The sequence below is a fragment of the Coregonus lavaretus genome, assembly GCF_964263955.1.
Source record: "Coregonus lavaretus genome assembly, chromosome: 2".
In the NCBI taxonomy this organism is placed as follows: Eukaryota; Metazoa; Chordata; class Actinopteri; order Salmoniformes; family Salmonidae; genus Coregonus; species Coregonus lavaretus.
Window position 1 is genome coordinate 33617373 of NC_139989.1, and position 22253 is coordinate 33639625.

Genomic DNA, 22253 nt, shown 5'->3' on the forward strand with positions numbered 1-22253 from the left:
AAATTGACCCAACCAAACGTCACAACCCCACCCTTTCATGTTTAACTCTTACAGGTGTAGGGATTGAATTTAAGGATTTTAGGCACTGGTCATCTGGGTTAGTAGACCAGATTTACTAGCCGGTTTCAATCTATTGCAAGCCATTTTTAACTTGACGAAATGTCACTTACCGACTAGTTGGAACAATTTCTACTAGCTTGGTCTGTAAAGTACTAGCCTCAGGCTAGCTTAATTTCCATCTCTGCCAGCAGCCAGCTACCTGTTGCTGCACCTGCTGCTGTATCCTACCCAAAGATTATTTTCCCTACAAGCCTCATGATTTGAAATGACTTACTCTTTTTTAAATGTACACAGAAAAACAACCACGAGAAACATCTGCTGCAACATTTATTATTGGAGTATACAAAGGGCTGTGTACCATTCGGTTCCAAAGCTACAATTAAATAGAAGAAAAAAAACATACATTGCATGCAAGCACATCGTCACTAGGCTGAAATCCACAAGGTAGAGGTAGTTGTCTACTTTGGGCTTCATAACTTCCGTGGCAAAATGACCAACAACCGCACAGAAATGTTTGTAGCTTAAGTCAGGTCTGCAAATAAAGTAAGACAAATCTGCACACAAAAATATCCTCTATTTATAGGAAGTCCCATCATGGATTGAGCCATTAATATCAGTACATCCAGAATGAAGCACTTATTCAGAACACTACGTATGGTTGTGGTGGTAGCATTGCAAACATAAATACTCTGCTTTTTTGGTTACAAATGTACAATAAATACAAAAATACTAAACTGTCTCCATTACATGTCGAAGATTTTCTTGTATAATGCACTACTGTACCAAGCACACCCTCCACTTCTACCAGAATACACTACCTACCTGTGTGAGACAATATTGTGGTAATTGGGAAAATAAAATCAATCACTGATGAGAAAAGTGATGATTTAGGAATAAAGATGCATTATCTTTGTATAACACTCTTGAAGAAGGCGGCTTGTGATTGAAACTGGATATCTTTGCATGGGATGGTTATAGCTGCCACCTGACCTGGTTTAAATCCCTGCCTGTCTGCTGGACATCAACTCGGTCAACACCAGATTAACCCTGGCTGTCTTTCAATGTGGGTTGATCTTGTATGTCAATGGAGTTGACCAGAGCCCTTAACAAATGCATACAGTGAGCACCAAGTTGAATACCCAATAAATACCTACCCACCCGTGTCTGTAAGAGTAAAGTTAATGGAACTATCATAAATAATAAAGGGAAACACACCTTTGTTCCCATATCCATACTAACATACCACTAAGAATGAAGCAATGTATAGGGCTGGGCATGCATTCTAACTAAGTGGTCTGATGAAGTGGATATCGGAACGTAGCCCACAGGTTCTCCTCTGCCAAAGAAGCTCTTTGAGAAATGAGCCGCACCATGACAAGACAGAAGACGATATACAGTGCCTTGAGAAAGTATTCACACCGCTCGACTTTTTCCACATTTTGTGTTACAGCCCGAATTAAAAATGAAAAGCTGAAATGTCTTGAGTCAATAAGTACTCAACCCCTTAGTTATGGCAAGCCTAAATAAGTAAAGGAGTAAAAATGTGCTTAACAAGTCACATAAGTTGCATGTACTCACTGTGTACAATAATAGTGTTTAACATTATTTTTTAATGACCTCATCTCTGTACCCCACACATACAATTATTTGCAAGGTCCCTCAGTCAAGATGTGAATTTCAAACAGATTCAACCACAAAGACCAGGGAGGTTTTCCAATACCTCGCAAAGGGCACCTATTGGTAGATGGATTTTTTTTTAAGCAGACATTGAATATCCCTTTTGAGCATGGTGAAGTTATTATACTTTGGATGGTGTATCAATATACCCAGTCACTACAAAGATACAGGTGTCCTTCCTAACTCAGTTGCCGGAGAGGAAGGAAACCGCTCAGGGATTTCACCATGAGGCACAGAGTGAAAAGAAGGAAGCCTGTACAGAATACAAATATTTCAAAACATGCATCCTGTTTGCAATAAGGCATTGAAGTAAAACTGCAAAAAAATTTGAAAATAAAATGACCTTGATGTCCTGAATACAAAGCGTTATGTTTGGCGCAAATCCAACAACACGTCGCCGAGTACCACTCTTCATATTTTCAAGCATGGTAGTGGCTGCGTCGTGTTATGGGTCTGCTTGTCACTGGCAAGGACTAGGGAGTTTTATTTAGGATAAAAAAGAAACGGAATAGAGCAAAGCACAGGCAAAATCCTAGAGGAAAACCTGGTTCAGTCTGCTTTCCACCATACACTGGGAGACAAATACACCTTTCAGCAGAACAATAACCTAAAACACAAAGCCAAATATACACTGGAGTTGCTTACCAAGACGACATCGAATGTTACGGAGTGGTCTAGTTAGTTTTGACTTATATTGGCTTGGAAATCTATGGCAAGACTTGAAAATGGCTGTCTAGCAATGATCAACAACCAACTTGACAGAGCTTGAAGAATTTAAAAAAAGAATGTCCAAATATTGTACAATCCAGTTGTGCAAAGCTCCTAGTGACTTACCCAGAAAGACTCACAGTTATAGTCGCTGCCAAGTGATTCTAAGATGTATTGACTAAGGGGTGTGAATACTTATGTAAATTACATATTTCTGTATTTCATTTTCAATAAATTCACCAATTTCTTTTTCTAAAAACATGTTTTCACTTTGTCATTTATGGGGTATTGTCTGTAAATGGGTGAGAACAAAATATATGTACAGTGCTATGAAAAAGTATTTTCCCCCTTTCTAATTTTCTCTACTTTTGCATATTTGTGATACTGAATGTTATCAGATCTTCAACCAAAACCTAATATTAGATAAAGGGAACATAAGTGAACAAATAACACAATTACATACTAAATAAATGAATTAAGTATGTAATTGTTGTGTTATTTGTTCACGTATGTTCCCTTTATCTAATATTAGGTTTTGGTTGAAGATCTGATAACATTCAGTATCACAAATATGCAAAAGTAGAGAAAATTAGAAAGGGGGCAAATACTTTTTTATAGCACTGTAATCCATTTTGAATTCAGGCTGGAACACAACAAAATGTGGAAGTCAAGCGGTATGAATGCTTTCTGAAGGCAATGTATCATGATTGTATCATGACTGAGAAACAGTTACCTTTATACCAGAAGGGGCTGCTGAAGCAAGATCAGACCTGAATGCCAAATTGACAAATACTTTATGTTCAACTGGAAACAAGTTAGTTTTCCACAGCAACCGAGCTGCTCTGTTTTTGATCAATTTGCTCTCAGCATAACATCCCAACTATCACAAAGTTTAATTTGCAAATGCACACCATCCATTTTGTGTTATGAGTGGGAGAATGTCATGGCAGATGTGTTTCATACAAGGTATGCAACAACCAGTTTTACATAACACAGACCGATGAATGAACACATAGGTCAAGTATTTCATCTTAAAATGTCACAAGACATATTTGACGTCATAAACAGACACTACACGGGTGTGTAACAATAACCCAATGTAGGATTAATTTTCTCATGCAAACAGCACACATTCCTAACATAAAAGTATATAGTTATTTCTCAACATTCATTCTTTAATTCAACAGGCAACAACTTGTGGGAGGAGTCCTAGAAAACACATATCATCCGCAACTTAAATACCATGAAGATACGAGGTTTCTATGTGATTTTTACCTCAGGCCTTATAGTGGGTGCTTCCACCCTTGCAAAGATTGCTACAATTTCTGAAATATAACTGCAACTTGAACGGAATTCAACCAAAATGTCAACTCTTTACCATTTTTTTTTTAAAACCCAGTGGGGCAAATAACTGCTCCAACATGTTCTTTTTTAAACTCAAGAATGTCAAGATTTCAGTCTTAACACAATTTATTTGCTTTCAGGGCGGCTCACATTGTCAACATTACATTCTATCCATTTACACAGTTTGAGTGGTAGAGTAGGCAAAGTGTAGCCAGGTCCCATATAACTCTTCTAGCCTTGCCATGCCAATGCCATACATCACAATGAGAAGAGTTGGCTATAGCACAAACCGTACGATACCAGGCTACAGTACTATAAGTGCTAGAGTACTACAACCCCCTGCCATGTCCCAATCACTGGTCTTCTTTCCTAGTGGACCACAACAGTGCTTAAGGCAATTTACCTTGTTAGGGGTGGCTGTATTGACGGTGTCACCAAACTATCTGTCCATCTGAACTGGCATCTCATGTCAGAGTGCAATAAGCACCCTGCATCCAAGTCTCAGCTAAATAGTAAGCTACATATGTAGAGACCAATAATGCATGGCTAGAACCGATTATTTATTGCTTGTTCATTTGACTACTAAGATCTCTCTTTCATGCCCCTGTTCAGACATGATATTAACTAGCATTAGACTAATGTTACCCATCATAATCTCACTGTTTGAAAGACCTGCAATCTGAGGATGGAGCAACCAAAATATTTTTCAAATAGACCAATTTCCATTCCCACAAATTAGAATGAATAAATATCATCTTTATTCCACACCATTCAATCCAAATTGGTTACATATTATTAGCCAATGAAGCAATCACCACTTCAACAAACACTGAGCCCTAACCCAAGTATACTACAAAGCAGGTTCAACTTTGATAAACAAGAAATAACTGTCAATTTTTTTGGTTCATTAAGACAGCTAAACTTACAGTTTAAGTTGGAAGTTTACATACACTTAGGTTGGAGTCATTAAAACTTGTTTTTCAACCACACCACAAATATCTTGTTAACAAACTATAGGTTTGGCATGTCGGTTAGGACATCTACTTTGTGCTTGACACAAGTCATTTTCCAACAATTGTTTACAGACAGGTTATTTCACTTATAATTCACTGTTCACAATTCCAGTGGGTCAGAAGTTTACATACACTAAGTTGACTATGCCTTTAAACAGCTTGGAAAATTCCAGAAAACAATGTCATGGCTTTAGAAGCTTCTGATAGGCTAATTGACATCATTTGAGTCAATTGGAGGTGTACCCGTGGATGTATTTCAAGGCCTCCCTTCAAACTCAGTGCTTTGCTTGACATCATGGGAAAATCAAAAGAAATCAGCCAAGACCTCAAACATTTTTTGTAGACCTCCACAAGTCTGGTTCATCCTTGGGAGCAATTTACAAACGCCTGAAGGTACCACGTTCATCTGTACAAACAATAGTACGCAAGTATAAACACCACAGGACCACGCAGCCATCATACCGCTCAGGAAGAAGACGCGTTCTGTCTCCTAGAGATTAACGTACTTTGGTGTGAAAAGTGCAAATCAATCCCAGAACAACAGCAAAGGACCTTGTGAAGATGTTGGAGGACACAGGTACAAAAGTATCTATATCCACAGTAAAACAAGTCCTAAATTGACATAACCGGAAAGGCCGCTCAGCAAAGAAGAAGCCACTGCTCCAAAACCGCCATAAAAAAGCCAGGCTCCGGTTTGCAACTGCACATGGGGACAACGATCATACTTTTTGGAGAAATGTCCTCTGGTCTGATGAAACAAAAATAGAACTGTTTGGCCATAATGACCATTGTTATGTTTGGAGGAAAAATGGGGTTGCTTGCAAGCCCAAGAACACCATCACAACTGTGAAGCACGGGGGGGTGGCAGCATCATGCTGTGGGGGTGCTTTGCTGCAGGAGGGACTGATGCACTTCACAAAATAGATGGCATCATGAGGAAGGAAAATTATGTGGATATATTGAAGCAACATCTCAAGACATCAGTCAGGAAGTTAAAGCTTGGTTGCAAATGAGTCTTCCAAATGGACAATGACCCAAAGTATGCTTCCAAAGTTGTGGCAAAATGGCTTAAGGACAACAAAGTCAAGGTATTGGAGTGGCCATCACAAAGCCCTGACCTCAATCCTATAGAAAATTTGTGGGCAGAACTGAAAAGGCGTGTGCGAGCAAGGAGGCCTACAAACCTGACTCAGTTACACTAGCTCTGTCAGGAGGAATGGGCCAAAATTCACCCAACTTATTGTGGGAAGCTTGTGGAAGGCTACCCAAAACGTTTCACCCAAGTCAATGCTACCAAATACTAATTGAGTGTATGTAAACTTCTGACCCACTGGGAATGTGATGAAAGAAATAAAAGCTGAAATAAATCACTCTACTATTATTCTGACATTTCACATTCTTAAAATAAAGTGGTGATCCTAACTGACCTAAGACAGGGATTTTTTTTACCAGGATTAAATGTCAGGAATTGTGAAAAACTGAGTTTAAATGTATTTGGCTAAGGTGTATGTAAACTTCTGACTTCAACTGTATGTGTTTTTGGTTAAGCCAATTAGACCAAGCCCATTATTCTACAGTTATTTCAGGATATCTAGGCAAGTTAGCTGGCTAACTCCTTGATCATGCTTTGTAGTATACCCTTCTGAACAGTACTATTTATAACAGCTTACCTGCACCATATGAAGAGACTGGTTTCATCATCTGAGGTTTAACTGGTATTTGGATGATCCTGTATTTGAGTTCAGCAGATATGGCCTGCATGTCAAAAATGTTGATTTTGCATTTCTACTTTATCACACATAATTACGCCAAAAAAAAAGTACAAGAGAAACGTATTGATCGATGAAACAGGGACTCCAGAGACGTGATGTTGAATCAATCACACAGCGACGTGGTCACAGGGGACATGGTCCATGTCTGAAGCACATATAAATTAAATATCCTCTTCTGCAGTATGGACTCTATGGAGCCTTAGTTAGAATTCTATACCATCCGTCCTAAACCCTAGAACCCGTGACCAGACTCAGTCAGACTCAGGAGTCCTTAGGAGTCCCTCTGGGTCAGAGAGGGAACAGTAGAGGGTGTATCCTAGCTCATCCACCTCCACTGGCGTCAGCTCACAGAACAAGTTGACTTTGGGGACCAGGGCGCAGGGGAGCCTCCCGGCCTCTAGGTGTCCCACTAGCGAGCGAAGCAGCTGCAGGAAGCGGTCGGCCAGCGCCTCCTGGGTCCAGTCGCCCTCCTTCCCGCTCAGCAGCAGTATGGCGTTGGTGAGCTGACTGGCCGACAGGCGCGCCAGGGCCGGGTTCAGCTTGCACACTGCTTTAGTCACCTTGAGGCAGGCGCAGCGGCAGCCACCGTCCTCCTGGTCCAGGGCCCGCAGGCGCGCCGTCTCCGCCACGCGGAAGCTCTGCCGCCACAGGTTTTCGTGGCGCTCGGCGGCCAGCCTGTGTGGCTTGGCAATCAGCGAGGCACCGTCGTCCATCACCAGCAGAGGCAGGAAGTCCACGTAAAGATGGCGGTCCATCTCGTACTGGACCTCCAGTGTGAGAGTCTCAGAGGGAACCACCGGCCGGATCACGTAGTCCAGAACGCTGCCAATGGCCGGCCAGTTGATGGAGCCCGCCACCAGCTTCTCGAACACCTCCAGGACAGACTTGGGGGAGAGGTAGCCTCCTACCATGCAGCGGTCCCAGTAGCTGCTGCCTCGGGGGAAGTACTCCAGGTTTTCCCTGCGAATCAGCCAGAAACCCGGCATGTTCATGATGGTGTCCTCGCCAGGGACTGACGACCACAGGTTCTTCTCCAGGGTCAGAGGGACCATGAGCTGAGCGTGATCCGCTGTCACCACCTGAGAAAAAGTGGGAGAAAGGGTGGGGGGGGGGGGGGGGGGAGCGAGGGAGCGAGAGTCAGAAACAGAGTCAGAGAGGGAGCGTTAGAGCACATTGATGTTATTCTTATGAAACCATAACATTTCAAACCCAGAGACGGGCACCGAAGTAAAAAGATAATCAAGTTTACTACTACCACCCTCTTATTACCTGCAGGTCGTCGTAGAGGCTGCCGCTGAGGTACATCTCTCGGAGCGGCATGTCGGGCAGCTTGGCGTGCAGGAAGATCCTCAGCTCAGCGCAGATGTCCAGGGCGGCCCGGCGGGCTGTGGCCTGCTCCTCAGCAGGGATGGCCACTCGCTCCTGGTAGAACTCCCACAGTTTCTCCTGTAAGGAGAGGCGCATCCTGGCCTGGAGGAGGTCGGTCTGCCCTGCAGCACTACGTCCCCGCCCCATCGCCTTCCGCATGCAGTCTGAGGGGATACAGCCACGACAGGCAGAGGTTAGGAATGTGCAGGTATGGGTAAAATAATACTAAAATTGGCATATACAGTGTTTTATAAGCCCATGTGGGCTGAGCATCCTGATGATGCAAGACACTACACTAATGAAATAAATCAAACAAATATGTTGAAAGGTAATGGGAGGTAAATAAGAACGAAAGTAAGAAGGATATTTATGGGGTGACAACAGGAAATCAAACCCAACTAATGGGAACAAGTACCACGAGAGAGGTTGCTTTACGGACTATCCTCTCCTACAGAGAGTATCCTAAACACTAAAGCCGGGCGTACACTACACAATGTTTTTAGTTGAGATCAGACAAGTTTCATTTTTGCGAGACAGTGTGGTATTGAGAATCCTCACGACCAAGTGAAGAATCTTGTGTGTGACCCCCCCCCCCTACGTTTGTGCCATATCGTTCAGAACGAGCACCAATACGTTGGGAAGACAAACAAAAAAACACGAAAGACAGTCGTTAAATGTGAGCGGCTGAGCGATGTTAGGACTTTGAAAGTTGAGTAGTGTACACCCGGCATAAGAGAACCATCCAAAATACCAGACTTTGGTTGAGGTATTTTCTTAAACTTTATAACAAATATCTAATGGAGCTCAATTGAAACTAGCCATCGGAGTATATTTAGTGGGGTTTCTACTAACAAAACTGTAGAGTCGTTCCAATCGATTTCAATAGCTTTCACCACCCCATTTTTCATTTGAGCAAAACTTTCCATATCTGCCCATGGTAGAAGTGATCAGAAAGTGATTTTTTGGACCTGAATGCCAAAACATTCAGGAGACGTATCACATTTTGGGCACCTCCATGTTGCATACCCCACCATACCATGAGACAGCCACTATATGTCTTTATCTCTTGAAAAGATAAATGGCTCAATTTGATATAATTTAAAAGCTTACAAACAGGATTGTCAAACTATTTGGTAATTTCTTGAAAACAAAAAAGTAAATAAAAAAACCTCAGATTTTCACATATGTTGTAGCTTAGATCCTATTTTACAGGTTTATGTTGAGACTGCCATCGGTTGAGACACAGCATGCACTTGAATACAGAGTGGGTGTAATGTTTTGGCTGATACATTTACTAAAATGGGAATAACATTGACATTTCAACTTTCCAATTGTACCACGAAGATGATTGGAGAACATTGACTTGAATGGGAATATCAGTTGTTTTAAATTACAATGTCAATTACAATGTCTTCCATAGGAAACCTATTAAAACCATATAAATATAGATAATAGAATATACATTCCCATTTAAGTTGACATTCGACAGTGGGTGGACCAGCGGCAATCTTTGTGGTAGTAATTGGAATGTAAAATGTCAATTAAAATAATTTAAATGGTGTACCAGCTAAATTGCAGTGGTCTGAAGGGATAGGTCCATTCTATGAATTATATTTCTATGATTAAAAAGACACCCACCCTGTATTCGGCAGGTAGCTTAGTGGTTAAGAGCGTTGTGCCAGTAACCGAAAGGTCGCTGGTTCTAATCCCAGAGCCGACTAGGTGAAAAATCTGTCGATGTGCCCTTGAGCAAGGCACTTAACCCTAATTGCTCCTGTAAGTCGCTCTGGATAAGAGCGTCTGCTAAATGACTAAAATGTAAATGTAAAAATGTATTCAAGAGTATGCTGTGTCTCAACCAATGGCAGGCACAACACATACACCTCAGATTATGTACATTACGGTATAAAACTACAACATATGCGAAAATTAAAATAAATCTGAGTTTATGTTTTTAGATAATTGAAATTAATTTTTTTCCAAAAAATAATAATAAATATAGCTTGACAACCCTGTTTTCAAGCTTTTAAAATGATATCAAGCTTAACCGTTAATCTTTTCAAGTGATGAATACCATGGACGTCTCATGGTATGGCATGCAAAATTGGGTCAACTTCGAGCACCTCTATCTCCTGAATGTTTTGGCATTCAGGTCCAAAAAGTCATTTTCTGATCACTTCTACCATGGCCAAATATGTATGGAAAGTTTAGTTCAAATCAAAAGAGATGCGGTCAAAAACGGATTGAAATCAAATGGAACGACCCTATAGCTTCATACAACAAGCACTAAGAGTCAGTGGTATCACCCACAATACAGGAAGTACAGCCATCCTGCCATCAGCCATCCTGTCATCAATAGACACAGCCAAGGATTAGAAAACACTGCACAGAGATGAGGTCAAACCATCTGAAACACACTACTAACCTGCTCCATCAATCCCAAGTGTTACTGCTCAGGCCTCACTCTGAACACAGATAGGCAATGTGTGCGAGTGTGAGTGTACTGCTTAGCAGTATAGCTTCCTAGCTCACCAGTCCTTACCGGTACTTGATCTCGCATCCTCTGCCTTGCCAACACACGTAACCGCCCTGCTTGACAACGTACTAACCAGTCGCTCCACCGAAAAAGTAACAATTCAGCAGCGCTATTGGCAACGTTTCACACTGTGGGGTGAGCTAACGGCACGATCATAACTCTTATATGAGCAATGTTTAATAGTTGTAATGCGGAATAACATTATCGTGTGTGACACCCTAAATACATTAGTGTACCTTACCTGGTTCAAAGGAGTTGGAGGTGGGTAGAGTCTGCAGTGACCTGCTCACTGTTGACTTCATGTCATGGTTAAGTACCCGTGGTGTCGAGCCCATCCAGCTGGGTTCCTCCCAGCTCCTTTTCCCTGATGGTTCCATCTTAGTAGGGCTGGTCGGAGCACTTATGGCACGGTCATACATCTGAAAGGAGATTGAATTGAACATCTTTATTGTCCATTAGAATGTTTCATGAAATGGTCATGTTTTCCACTCGTGGTTAAAAACAGTACAATTACTGATATAGAGATCAGAAGCCAAATAGTGAGAGGTGATCACATTTAGCCTACAACTGAACTGGCACAATGGACAAATAATGTACATACAGTGCATTCGGAAAGTATTCAGACCCCTTTACTTTTTCCACATTGTTACATTACAGCCTTATTCTAAAATTAATTAAATTGTTTTTTCCCCCCCTCATCTACACACAATATCCCATAATGAAAAAGCCAAACGGGTTTTATAATTTCTTGCCAATGTATAAAAAAAACTGAAGTTACATTTACATACACTACCAGTCAAAAGTTTGGACACACCTACTCATTCAAGGGTTTTTCTTTATTTTTTACATTGTAGAATAATAGTGAAGACATCAAAACTATGAAATAACACATCTGGAATCATGTAGTAAATTATTTTATATTTGAGATTCTTCAAATAGCCACCCTTTGCCTTGATGACAGCTTTGCACACTCTTGGCATTCTCTCAACCAGCTTCACCTGGAATGCTTTTCCAACAGTCTTGAAGGAGTTCCCACATATGCTGAGCACTTGTTGGCTGCTTTTCCTTCACTCTGCCGTCCGACTCATCCCAAACCATCTCAATTGGGTTGAGGTCGGGGGATTGTGGAGGCCAGGTCATCTGATGCAGCACCCAATCACTCTCCTTCTGGGTAAAATAGCCCTTACTCAGCCTGGGGGTGTGTTGGGTCATTGTCTGTTGAAAACCAAATGATAGTCCAACTAAGCCCAAAACAGATGGGATGGCGTATCGCTGCAGAATGCTGTGGTAGCCATGCTGATTAAGTGTGCCTTGAATTCTAAATAATTCACAGAAAGTGTCACCAGCAAAGCACCCCAACACCATCACACCTCCTCCTCCAGGCTTTACGGTGGGAACTACACATGCAGAGATCCGTTCACCCACACCACGTCTCACAAAGACAAGGCGGTTGGAACAAAAAATCTCCAATTTGGACTCCAGACCAAAGGACACATTTCCACCAGTCTAATGTCCATTGCTTGTGTTTCTTGGCCCAAGCAGTTCTCTTCTTATTATTGGTGTCCTTTAGTATTGGTTTCTTTGCAGCAATTCGACCATGAAGGCCTGATTCACAAAGTCCCCTCTGAACAGTTGATGTTGACCTTCATGTCTTAAAGTAATGATGGACTGTTGTTTCTCTTTGCTTATTTGAGCTGTTCTTGACATAATTTTACCAAATAGGGCTCTCTTCTGTATACCCCCCTACCTTGTCACAACACAACTGATTGGCTCAAACGCATTCAGAAGGAAATAAATTCCACAAATTAACTTTTAACAAGGCACACCTGTTAATTGAAATGCATTCCAGGTGACTACCTCATGAAGCTGGTTGAGAGAATGCCAAGAGTGTGCCGATCTGTCATCAAGGCAAAGGGTGGCTATTTGAAGAATTTCAAATATATTTTGATTAGTTTAACACTTTTTTGGTTACTACATGATTCCATATGTGTTATTTCATTGTTTTGATGTCTTCACTATTATTCTACAATGTAGAAAATAATAAAAATAAGGAAAACCCTTGAATGAGTAGCTGTGTCCAAACTTTAGACTGGTACTGTAAGTATTCAGAACCTTTACTCAGTACATTGTTCAAGCACCTTTGGCAGCGATTACAGTCTCGAGTCTTCTTGGGTATGATGCTACAAGCTTGGCACACCTGTATTTGGGGAGTTTCTCCCATTAATCTCTGCAGATTCTCTTAAGCTCTGTCAGGTTGGACGGGGAGCGTCGCTGCACAGCAATTTTCGGGTCTCTCCAGAGATGTTCAATCAGGTTCAAGTCCAGGCTTTGGCTGGGCCACTCAAGGACATTCAGAGACTTGTCCCGAAGCCACTCCTGCGCTGTCTTGGCTGTGTGCTTAGGGTTGTTGTCCTGTTGGAAGGTGAACATTAGCCCCAGTCTGAGGTCCTGAGCACTCTGGAGCAGGTTTTCATCAAGGATCTCTATGTACATCTTTCCCCCGATCCTGACTAGTCTCTCAGTCCCTGCCGCTGAAAAACATCCCCACAGCATGTGCTGCCACCACCATGCTTCACCGTAGGGATGGTGCCAGGTTTCCTCCAGATGTGACGCTTTGCGTTCAGGCCAAGAGTTCAATCTTAGTTTCATCAGACCAGAGAATCTTGTTTCTCATGGTCTGAGAGTCTTTAAGTGCCTTTTTGCAAACTCCAAGCGGCTGTCGTGCCTTTTACTGAGGAGTGGCTTCCGTCTGGCCACTACCATAAAGGCCTGATTGGTGGAGTGCTGCAGAGATGGTTGTTCTTCTGGAAGATTATCCCATCTTCACAGAGGAACTCTGGAGCTTGTCAGTGATCATCAGGTTCTTAGTCACCTCCCTGACCAAGGCCCTTCTCCCCCGATTGCTCAGTTTGGCCAGGCGGCCAGCTGTAGGAAGAGTCTTGGTGGTTCCAAGAATAATGGAGGCCACTGTGTTCTTGGGGACCTTCAATGCTGTAGAAATGTTTTGGTACCCTTCCCCAGATCTGTGCCTCGGCACAATCCTCTCGGAGCTCTACAGACAATTCCGTCGACCTCATGGCTTGGTTTTTGCTCTGACATGCACTGTCAACTGTGGGACCTTATATAGACAGCTGTGTGCCTTTCCAAATCATGTCCAATCAATTGAATTTATAATAATAAAATAATAATAATAATAATAATAATAATATGCCATTTAGCAGACGCTTTTATCCAAAGCGACTTACAGTGATGCGTGCATACATTTTTGTGTATGGGTGGTCCCGGGGATCGAACCCGCTACCTTGGCGTTACAAGCGCCGTGCTCTACCAGTTGAGCTACAGAGGCTTTCAATAGAATTTACCACAGGTGGACTCCAATCAAGTTGTAGAAATATCTCAAGGATGATCAATGGAAACAGGATGCACCTGAGCTCAATTTCGAGTCTCATAGCAAATGGTCTGAATACTTATGTAAAGGTATTTCTGGTTTAGTTTTTTAATACATTTGCAAAAAAGTATTAAAACATTTGTCATTATGGGGTATTGTGTGTAGATTGATGAGGAAATTGTTTTATTTAATCAATTTTAGAATAAGGCTGTAACGTAACAAAATGTGGAAAAAGTCAAGGGGATTGAATTCTTTCAAGAATATAATTGCTATGATCTAACTTAGAGAATATCCCACTTACTCTTTTGACTGCTAGTGTTGCAATGCCAAGCATGGCAGCTCCTCCGACCCCAAGAACAAGCTTGGCATTAGATAGCAAAAAGTCAACGGCTGTGCCCATCCCGTTGTCATCCTTCTTTCCTTTACGCTCACCGTTCACTCCCGCCATTCTGTCTAGGTGAACGTAGAGTTAGAAGGGAAAAGTAATGAGAGAAGAACAAAGAAAGTACTGATTCAGATGTGAGGAGTCTTACGTTCTATTACCATAACTCAAGGACTGTGTACCTTTTATTATCAAAACATGTATTATGAACTTATAAAGAGCGATAGGATAGGTGGTCATTTAAATAGCTTAATAGTTTACCTGTTAGTGGTCTGACACAAGCACGTCTTGCTAAAGGTGGTGTTGGATGGTTGACCGACACCTACATCAATCCCCCCAGTCTACTGCTGAGGAAGAACTGGCCCCTCTTCAGCGCGTCCTCCTTGTCGCTCGGCACGGTCAGGGCCTGGCAGCGGCGGAACTCACGGGCCACTGCGCACCGGTAGTAGTTGCGGTCTGTGTACTGAAGGTGGCGCCCTGCACGGAGCAGTGCTCGGTACAGCTCCAGCACCGCACTACGAGTCCAGCCGCCCATTAGGGATGCACATGGAGAGGGGAGGACTCCTGTGAGGAGAGAGAGACAGGAGGACGTTTATTTGTGGCTTTCAATAGAATAGGTACTCATCATTATGCAAAAGAAAGTATTAGCTTTGATTTTCGAACACCGTCACCTAGGCATCTGCCACTGGTGAAGCAGAGGGACAACATGGACCAAGTTAGGCTATAATAATCCTGAACAGTAACTTAACTATGTGATATGATTTGGCATATTTAGCTAGATAACCATTTTGGGTGATTAGATGAGAGATGAGACTGGTGTCACTGAATGGTCATTTGCTGCTGTAGATTCGGTGGTCAGTATACCGTTTATTGTCACTACTAGCTAGCAGCAAGTCATCAAGTTAATTTGCTAACTAGCTAACAGTATCTATGTTACGCCTGTCTAGTCTGCATGCAGCCTAGCTGATTAAACTCAACTCGAAATCGTGAGTTGAGTTTAGTCAGCCTTGTCAGACCAGAGCAACACATAAGATACACCAAAGATACTGAACTAACGTTAGCTAGCTATATAGTTTACGTTAGCACTCGTCAAGCAGAACACCCCTTAGCAATTTAGCTAGCAAACGTTAGCTGCTGTTGTCCGTGTAGACTGTACGATAAAAGTGAGTTCACAATTAGCTAGACACTAGAATAGCAAAACCAGTATCATGAACATTGTTCCCTTTGATTGGCTAGTAGCTACGAGTTTTAAAAAATGACTTAAGGTTAGACTAGCTTGCGAGCTACCGTTAGTTAGCTTGCTACAGTAGCCTCTGAACGATTCTGACCTTACGCACTGAGGAGCTGATTCTCACAGTCAATTTAATAAAAATATAGGATATTGACAGAACAACATTTTACATTGTCAAGAGAGAACGCGGAAGTTACCTTTGAGAAACTATTTCAAAGATGTATCCTTATAAGAACAAGAGACACAGTTCCCCCTCACGCCGGGGTTAGAATGATAGACCGGAAGCTATTGGCTACTTATTTTGGCACTGGTTACTACATCCGGTTGTAACTATTTTTATGGTTGAGAAATGCGACATTACAGCACTCAATCTTATTTAGCCTACAAACCTATACATCTTTTGGAATAAAGCATTTTATAAAAAAAATCTTATGAGAAAACATATATGAATATGATGTTAATCCAATGTAATAATAGGACTATATTAGTAGAGTAGACTAGAGTAGGCCAGAGGAGAGTAGAGTATTACTTTATTGATCCCAATTTGAGAAATTGTTTAATCACCTCTTGCTTCATCACTGATTACAAGGACAAGACAAGGATACATGTAACACATATAATAAAATAAACTCATATTAATATGTAATGTATTGGTCAGTTTGTGAGCAGCTAAGATCCCTCTGGCACTTGAGATGGGTAGATTCAACAGAGTCCCTCAAGAGGAAAGATGTGTGTATTGTGTGATCTTGGGTTAATAGAAAGTCAAGCCCATTTTGTGTTTTATTTCCCTCTGTATGATGACTTGAGACATGTTCTGTTTGGTAACATGTTCTGTTGGCTAGCTGAATAAACTAAGTTAGAGTCTATTCCTAGAAAACATTGAACCGCTGTAGTTTACAACAATTATAATTTCTAAAGTGGAAGTTGGGAGAGTTATATTTGAGTGTTTCAGTGAAACGTAAGTGAGGGAGGCCCCGCTCTCTCGCTTTCCCAGATGTTTAGTTCATTTCATTCCGATCTCCTTTGCATTATTGTAGCCTTTTTCTGTAACCTGTCAACTATGTGTCTGTCTATCCCTGTTCTCTCCTCTCTGCACAGGCCATACAAACGCTTCACACCACATGGCTGTTGCCACTCTAATCTGGTGGTCCCTGCGCGCACGACCCACGTGGAGTTCCAGGTCTCTGGGAGCCTCTGGAACTGCCATTCTGAGGCCAACAAGGCAGAGTTCATCTCAGCCTATGCTACCCTCCAGTCCCTCGACTTCTTGGCGCTGACGGAAACATGGATTACCATCCTGGAGTGGACCAGCTACCACCGGCCTGAGGAGAGACACATGGAACGAGGGGTTAATACGATACTCAGGAGGAAGCTGTAACCTATAACATACCTCGTTCAATCTCCTCAGGACTTTGAAAGGCCCCACAAACTGCCGACCCAGCTTCCGGCAGGGCAGGCGAAGGTGCAGGTTTCGGGTCGAGAGCCAGACCCGGTCCCCCGGTGCATACACCGGAGCCTCACCTTCTGCGCTCGCCTTCTGCCGCCCGATGGTCCGCTGCAGGCGCACATGGGCAGCGTTCCAGGTCTCCTGCGAGCGCAGACACCATTCATCCACCGCAGGTGCCTCGATCTGGCTCTGATGCCAAGGTGCCAGAACCGGCTGATAACCTAATACACACTGGAATGGAGTAAGGTTAGTGGAGGAGTGGCGGAGTGAGTTTTGGGCTATCTCTGCCCAGGGGAGGAACGCCGACCACTCCCCCCGCCGGTCCTGGCAATACAACCTCAGAAACCTACCCACCTCCTGGTTGACTCTCTCCACCTGCCCGTTACTTTCGGGGTGAAACCCTGAGGTAAGGCTGACCGAGACTCCCAGACGTTCCATGAACGCCCTCCAAACCCTCAAGGTGAACTGGGAACCCCGATCAGACACTATATCCTCAGGTATCCCATAGTGCCGAAAGACGTGTGTAAATAGGGCCTGAGCAGTCTGTAGGGCCGTAGGGAGACCGGGCAGAGGAATGAGGCAGCAGGACTTCGAAAACCGATCCACAACGACCAGGATCGTGGTATTCCCTTGTGAGGGAGGAAGATCCGTCATGAAATCCACCGATAGGTGGGACCACGGTCATTGTGGAACGGGTAGGAGTTGCAATTTCCCTCTGGGCAGGTGTCTAGGAGCCTTACACTGGATGCACACCGAGCAGGAAGAAACATAAACCCTCACGTCCTTAGCTTAGGTGGGCCACCAGTACTTCCCACTAAGACAATGCACTGTCTGACCGATACCAGGATGACCAGAGGAGGGTGACGTGTGAGCCCAATAGATCAACCGATTGCGGACCTCCAGCGGGACGTACACACGACCCTCTGGACACTGGGGAGGAGTGGGTTCGTTACGCAACGCCCACTCGATGTCCGCGTCCACTTTCCACACCACCGGTGCCACCAGACACGACGCCGGAAGTATGGGAGTGGGCTCCACGGAACTCTCCTCCATGTCATACAGTCGGGACAGAGCATCTGCCTTAGCATTCTGGGAGCCTGGCCTGTACGAAAGGGTGAAACAAAAAGGGGTGAGAAACATTGACCACCTTGCCTGGCGAGGGTTTAATCTCTTCACCGCTCTGATGTACTCCAGATTGCGGTGGTCAGTTAAAATGAGAAAAGGGTGGTTAGCCCCCTCAAGCCAATGTCTCCACATTTTCAGGGCTTGGACCACGGCCAACAGCTCTCGGTCCCCCACATCATAGTTGCGCTCCGCCGGACTGAGCTTCTTAGAAAAGAACGCACAGGGGCGGAGCTTGTGTGGTGTGCCCGAGCGCTGGGAAAGTACAGCACCTATCCCAGCTTCCGAAGTGTCCACCTCAACCGTGAAGGACAAGGAGGGATCCGGAAGAGCCAGCACTGGAGCCGAGGTAAACAGGCTCTTCAGACGATTGAAAGCCCTGTCCGCCTCAGCTGACCACCGCAAATGCACTGGTCCCCCCTTCAGCAATGAGGTAATGGGAGCCGCTACCTGACCAAAGCCCCGGATAAACCTCCGGTAGTAATTGGCAAATCCCAAAAATTGCAGCACCTCCTTCACCGTGGTTGGAGTCGGCCAATTACGCACGGCCGAAATGCGGTCACTCTACATTTTCACCCCAGACGCGGACATGTGGTACCCTAGGAAGGAGATGGACTCCTGAAAGAACAAGCATTTCTCCACCTTGGCATTCAGGTCATGCTTCAACAGTCGTCCAAGTACCTTATGCACCAGGGACACATGCTCGGCCCGTGTAGCGGAGTATATGAGGATGTCATCAATATACACCACTACACCCTGTCCGTGCAGATCCCTGAAAATCTAATCGACGAAGGCTTGGAAGACTGATGGAGCATTCATCAATCCGTATGGCATGACGAGGTACTCATAGTGTCCTGAGGTAGTGCTGAAAGTCGTCTTCCACTCATCTCCCTCCCGAATACACACCAGATTGTACGCGCTCCTGAGATCCAATTTCGTGAAGAAGCGCGCTCCGTGCAGTGATTCCGTCATACATGCTATCAGAGGTAAGGGATAGCTGTACTTGACAGTGATCTGATTAAGCCCACGGTAATCAATGCACGGGCGTAACCCACCATCCTTCTTCTTCACGAAAAAGAAACTTGAGGAAACAGGTGAAGTGGAAGGTCGAATGGATCCCTGTCTCAGCGATTCGGAGACATATGTTTCCATAGCCGCCTTCTCCGCCTGTGACAGAGGATACACGTGACTCCGGGGAAGTGCAGCTGTCACGCCCTGGCTCTGGGGACTCTTATATGTTGAGCCAGGGTGTGGATTTTCTATGTGTGATTTTCTATGTTGTGTTCTAGTTCGTGTTTTCTATGTTGGCCAGGGTGGTTCCCAATCAGAGGCAGCTGATTCTCGTTGTCTCTGATTAGGGGACGATACTTAGGCAGCCTGTTGGCACTAGTTATTTGTGGGATCTTGTTCCGGAAGGTTTGTGTCTTTAACCTAGGACTTCACATATCGTTAATTGTTTTGGTTCGTTGTGTGTACAAGTAATAAAGATGTACGCTTATCGCGCTGCGCCTTGGTCCGCTTCTTCATCGTGTAACGATCGTGACAGAAGATCACACCATGACTGGATCAAGCAGCGTGACGAGGAGAGAGGATGGACTTGGGAGGAGTTGAGTGAGAGTCTGGCAAGAGGGATGGAGGCCATGAGCACGGGGGAGAGACAAGCCCAAAACAATTTTAGGGGGGGGCTCACGCCGTGGACGACGAGGCAGCAGGAGGCCGCGATAGAGCGGTTCAGCCGGTTAGCAGAGGAGGCCGCTAGGTTACGGGGGCCACTGGTCACGAGGGAGAAGGAGAGTGTGAAGGCACGGCGAGAGGAACAGAGTAGGAAGCAGAGGGAGCAGAGGTTTATGAGGAAACCCAGTCCACCTCCTCGCACCAAGCAAGTGGTGTGTGTCACCAGTCCGGTCCGGCCCGTTCCTGATTCCCGCACAAGGCCAGTGGTGTGTGTTCCCAGTACGGTCAGGCCCGTTCCTGCTCCCCGCACTAAGCCTGTGGTGCGCGTCGCCAGCCCAGTCCGGCCTGTTCCTGCTCCCCGCACCAAGCCAATGGTGTGCGTCGCCAGCCCGGTCCGGCCCGTTCCTGCTCCCCGCACCAAGCCAATGGTGCGCGTCATCAGCCCGGTCCGGCCCATTCCTGCTCCCCGCACCTAGCCAGTGGTGCGCGTCGTCAGCCCGGTCCGGCCCGTTCCTGCTCCCCGCACCAAGCCAGTGGTGCGCGTCGCCAGCCCGGTCCGGCCCGTTCCTGCTCCCCGCACCAAGCCAATGGTGCGCGTCATCAGCCCGGTCCAGCCCGTTCCTGCTCCCCGCACCAAGCCAGTGGTGCGCGTCGTCAGCCCGGTCCGGCCCGTTCCTGCTCCCCGCACCAAGCCAGTGGTGCGCGTCGTCAGCCCGACAGGAGATGAGGGCGGACACGCTGTCGTACCCCGAGGGCGCCGGGTGGATGGTTGCCAGGTAGAGCTCTACCTGAAACAGGAAACCATGACACCCGGCTGGTGTACCGTCATATGCCCTCGGGAGCGAGAGCCGAATCCCACTGGGCCCAGGTGGAGAAGAGGTGGACTGTGGTATGGGTGGTAGAGTGGTTGGAGGAGGTGTGGGAAGGCCACCTCTCTCCCAACGGTCCATCGTGTTCATTACCATCTCCATGGCGGTGCCGAGCGCCTGGATGACACTCTCCTGTCGTTGAAAACGTTCCTCCATAGATTCAGACTGACGAGCTGTACCTGCTGACTCCATAGATGGTGCGTGGTTCTGTAACGAGTGTCAGTGTAATGCGGTGGATCGAAGTCAGGCGCAGGACACAGAACTCGAGGAAACGTACTTTACTGAACTTGATTAAAGAAAACAACACAGCAGTACCTTCACACAGGAAGGAAATAACCCGCTCACCAAACGACACACGAGACGAAAAACAACCACGCACAAGACACATTGGGAGCACCTGGGTTAAATAGGGTAGGCGTGATTACACAAATGGGAAACAGGTGTGTGACATAGACAACAGGTGCAACATAGACTCATATAACATAGATCGGCAGTTGCTAGTATTCCGGTGACGACGAACGCCGCAACCTGCCCGAGCAAGGAGGAGGGGCACCCTCGGCAGAATCCGTGACATTGACCTCATCTTTACTAGATGCTGTTCTTCTACTAATCTCACTGCAACTCCCCTCCAAGTCTCCGACCACTACTTTGTATCCTTTTCTCTCTCGCTCTCCTCCAACACTACTCACTCTGCCCCTACTCAGATGGTAATGTGCCAACGCAACCTTCGCTCTCTCTCCCGCTACTCTCTCCTCTTCCATCCTATCATCTCTTCCCTCTGCTAAATCCTTCTCCCTCCGATCTCCTGATTCTGCCTCCTCAACCCTCCTCTCCTCCCTTTCTGCATCTTTTGACTCTCTATGTACCCTATCCTCCCGGCCGGCTCGGTCCTCCCCTCCTGCTACGTGGCTTGACGACTCATTGCGAGCTCACAGAAGAGGTCTCCGGGCAGCCGAGCGGAAATGGATGAAAACTAGTCTCCCTGCGGACCTGTCATCTTTTCACTCCCTCCTCTCTACATTCTCTTCCTCTGTTTCCGCTGCGAAAGCCACTTTCTACCACTCTAAATTTCAAGCCTCTGCCTCTAACCCTAGGAATCTCTTTGCCACCTTCTCCTCCCTGCTGAATCCTCCTCCTCCTCCCTCTCTGTGGATGACTTTGTCAACCATTTTGAAAAGAAGGCTGACGACATCCAATCCTCATTTATTAAGTAAAATGATACCACTGGTCCTGCTCACACTGCCCTACCCTATTCTTTGACTTCTTTCTCCACTCTCTCTCCAGATGAAATCTTGCGACTTGTGACGGCCGGCCGCCCAACAACCTGCCCACTTGACCCTATCCCCTCCTCTCTTCTCCAGACCATTTCCGGAGACCTTCTCCCTTACCTCACCTCGCTCATCAACTCATCCTTGACCGCTGGCCATGTCCCTTCCGTCTTCAAGAGGGCGAGAGTTGCACCCCTCCTCAAAAAAACAACACTCGATCCCTCCGAGGTCAACAACTACAGACCAGTATCCCTTCTTTCTTTTCTCTCCAAAACTCTTGAGCGTGCCGTCTCTAGCCAACTCTCCTGCTCTCTCTCTCAGAATGACCTTCTTGATCCAAACCAGTCAGGTTTCAAGACTGGTCATTCAACTGAGACTGCTCTTCTCTGTGTCA

The 22253-nt window shown here is 45.2% G+C and overlaps 1 protein-coding gene across 2 annotated transcripts; it reads right to left on the bottom strand.

The window, feature by feature from the left end:
* Window positions 1-374: 374 nt before the first annotated feature.
* Window positions 375-14598, bottom strand: LOC311143597 (mitochondrial dynamics protein MID51-like). Of its 2 annotated transcripts, none has more exons than XM_084179447.1 (5): window positions 14510-14598; window positions 14168-14319; window positions 10720-10897; window positions 7844-8106; window positions 375-7653 (listed from the first exon to the last, which is right to left on the bottom strand). In XM_084179447.1, the coding sequence occupies exons 2-5, from the start codon at window positions 14312-14314 to the stop codon at window positions 6826-6828; spliced, it is 1416 nt and encodes a 471-aa protein (XP_084035573.1). In that variant the 5' UTR covers window positions 14315-14319; window positions 14510-14598; the 3' UTR covers window positions 375-6825. The 2 variants fall into 2 exon arrangements, with proteins under 2 accessions (XP_084035573.1, XP_084035574.1); XM_084179448.1 differs by having other exon boundaries at window positions 14168-14315; window positions 14510-14581.
* Between the last annotated feature and the right edge of the window lie 7655 nt (window positions 14599-22253).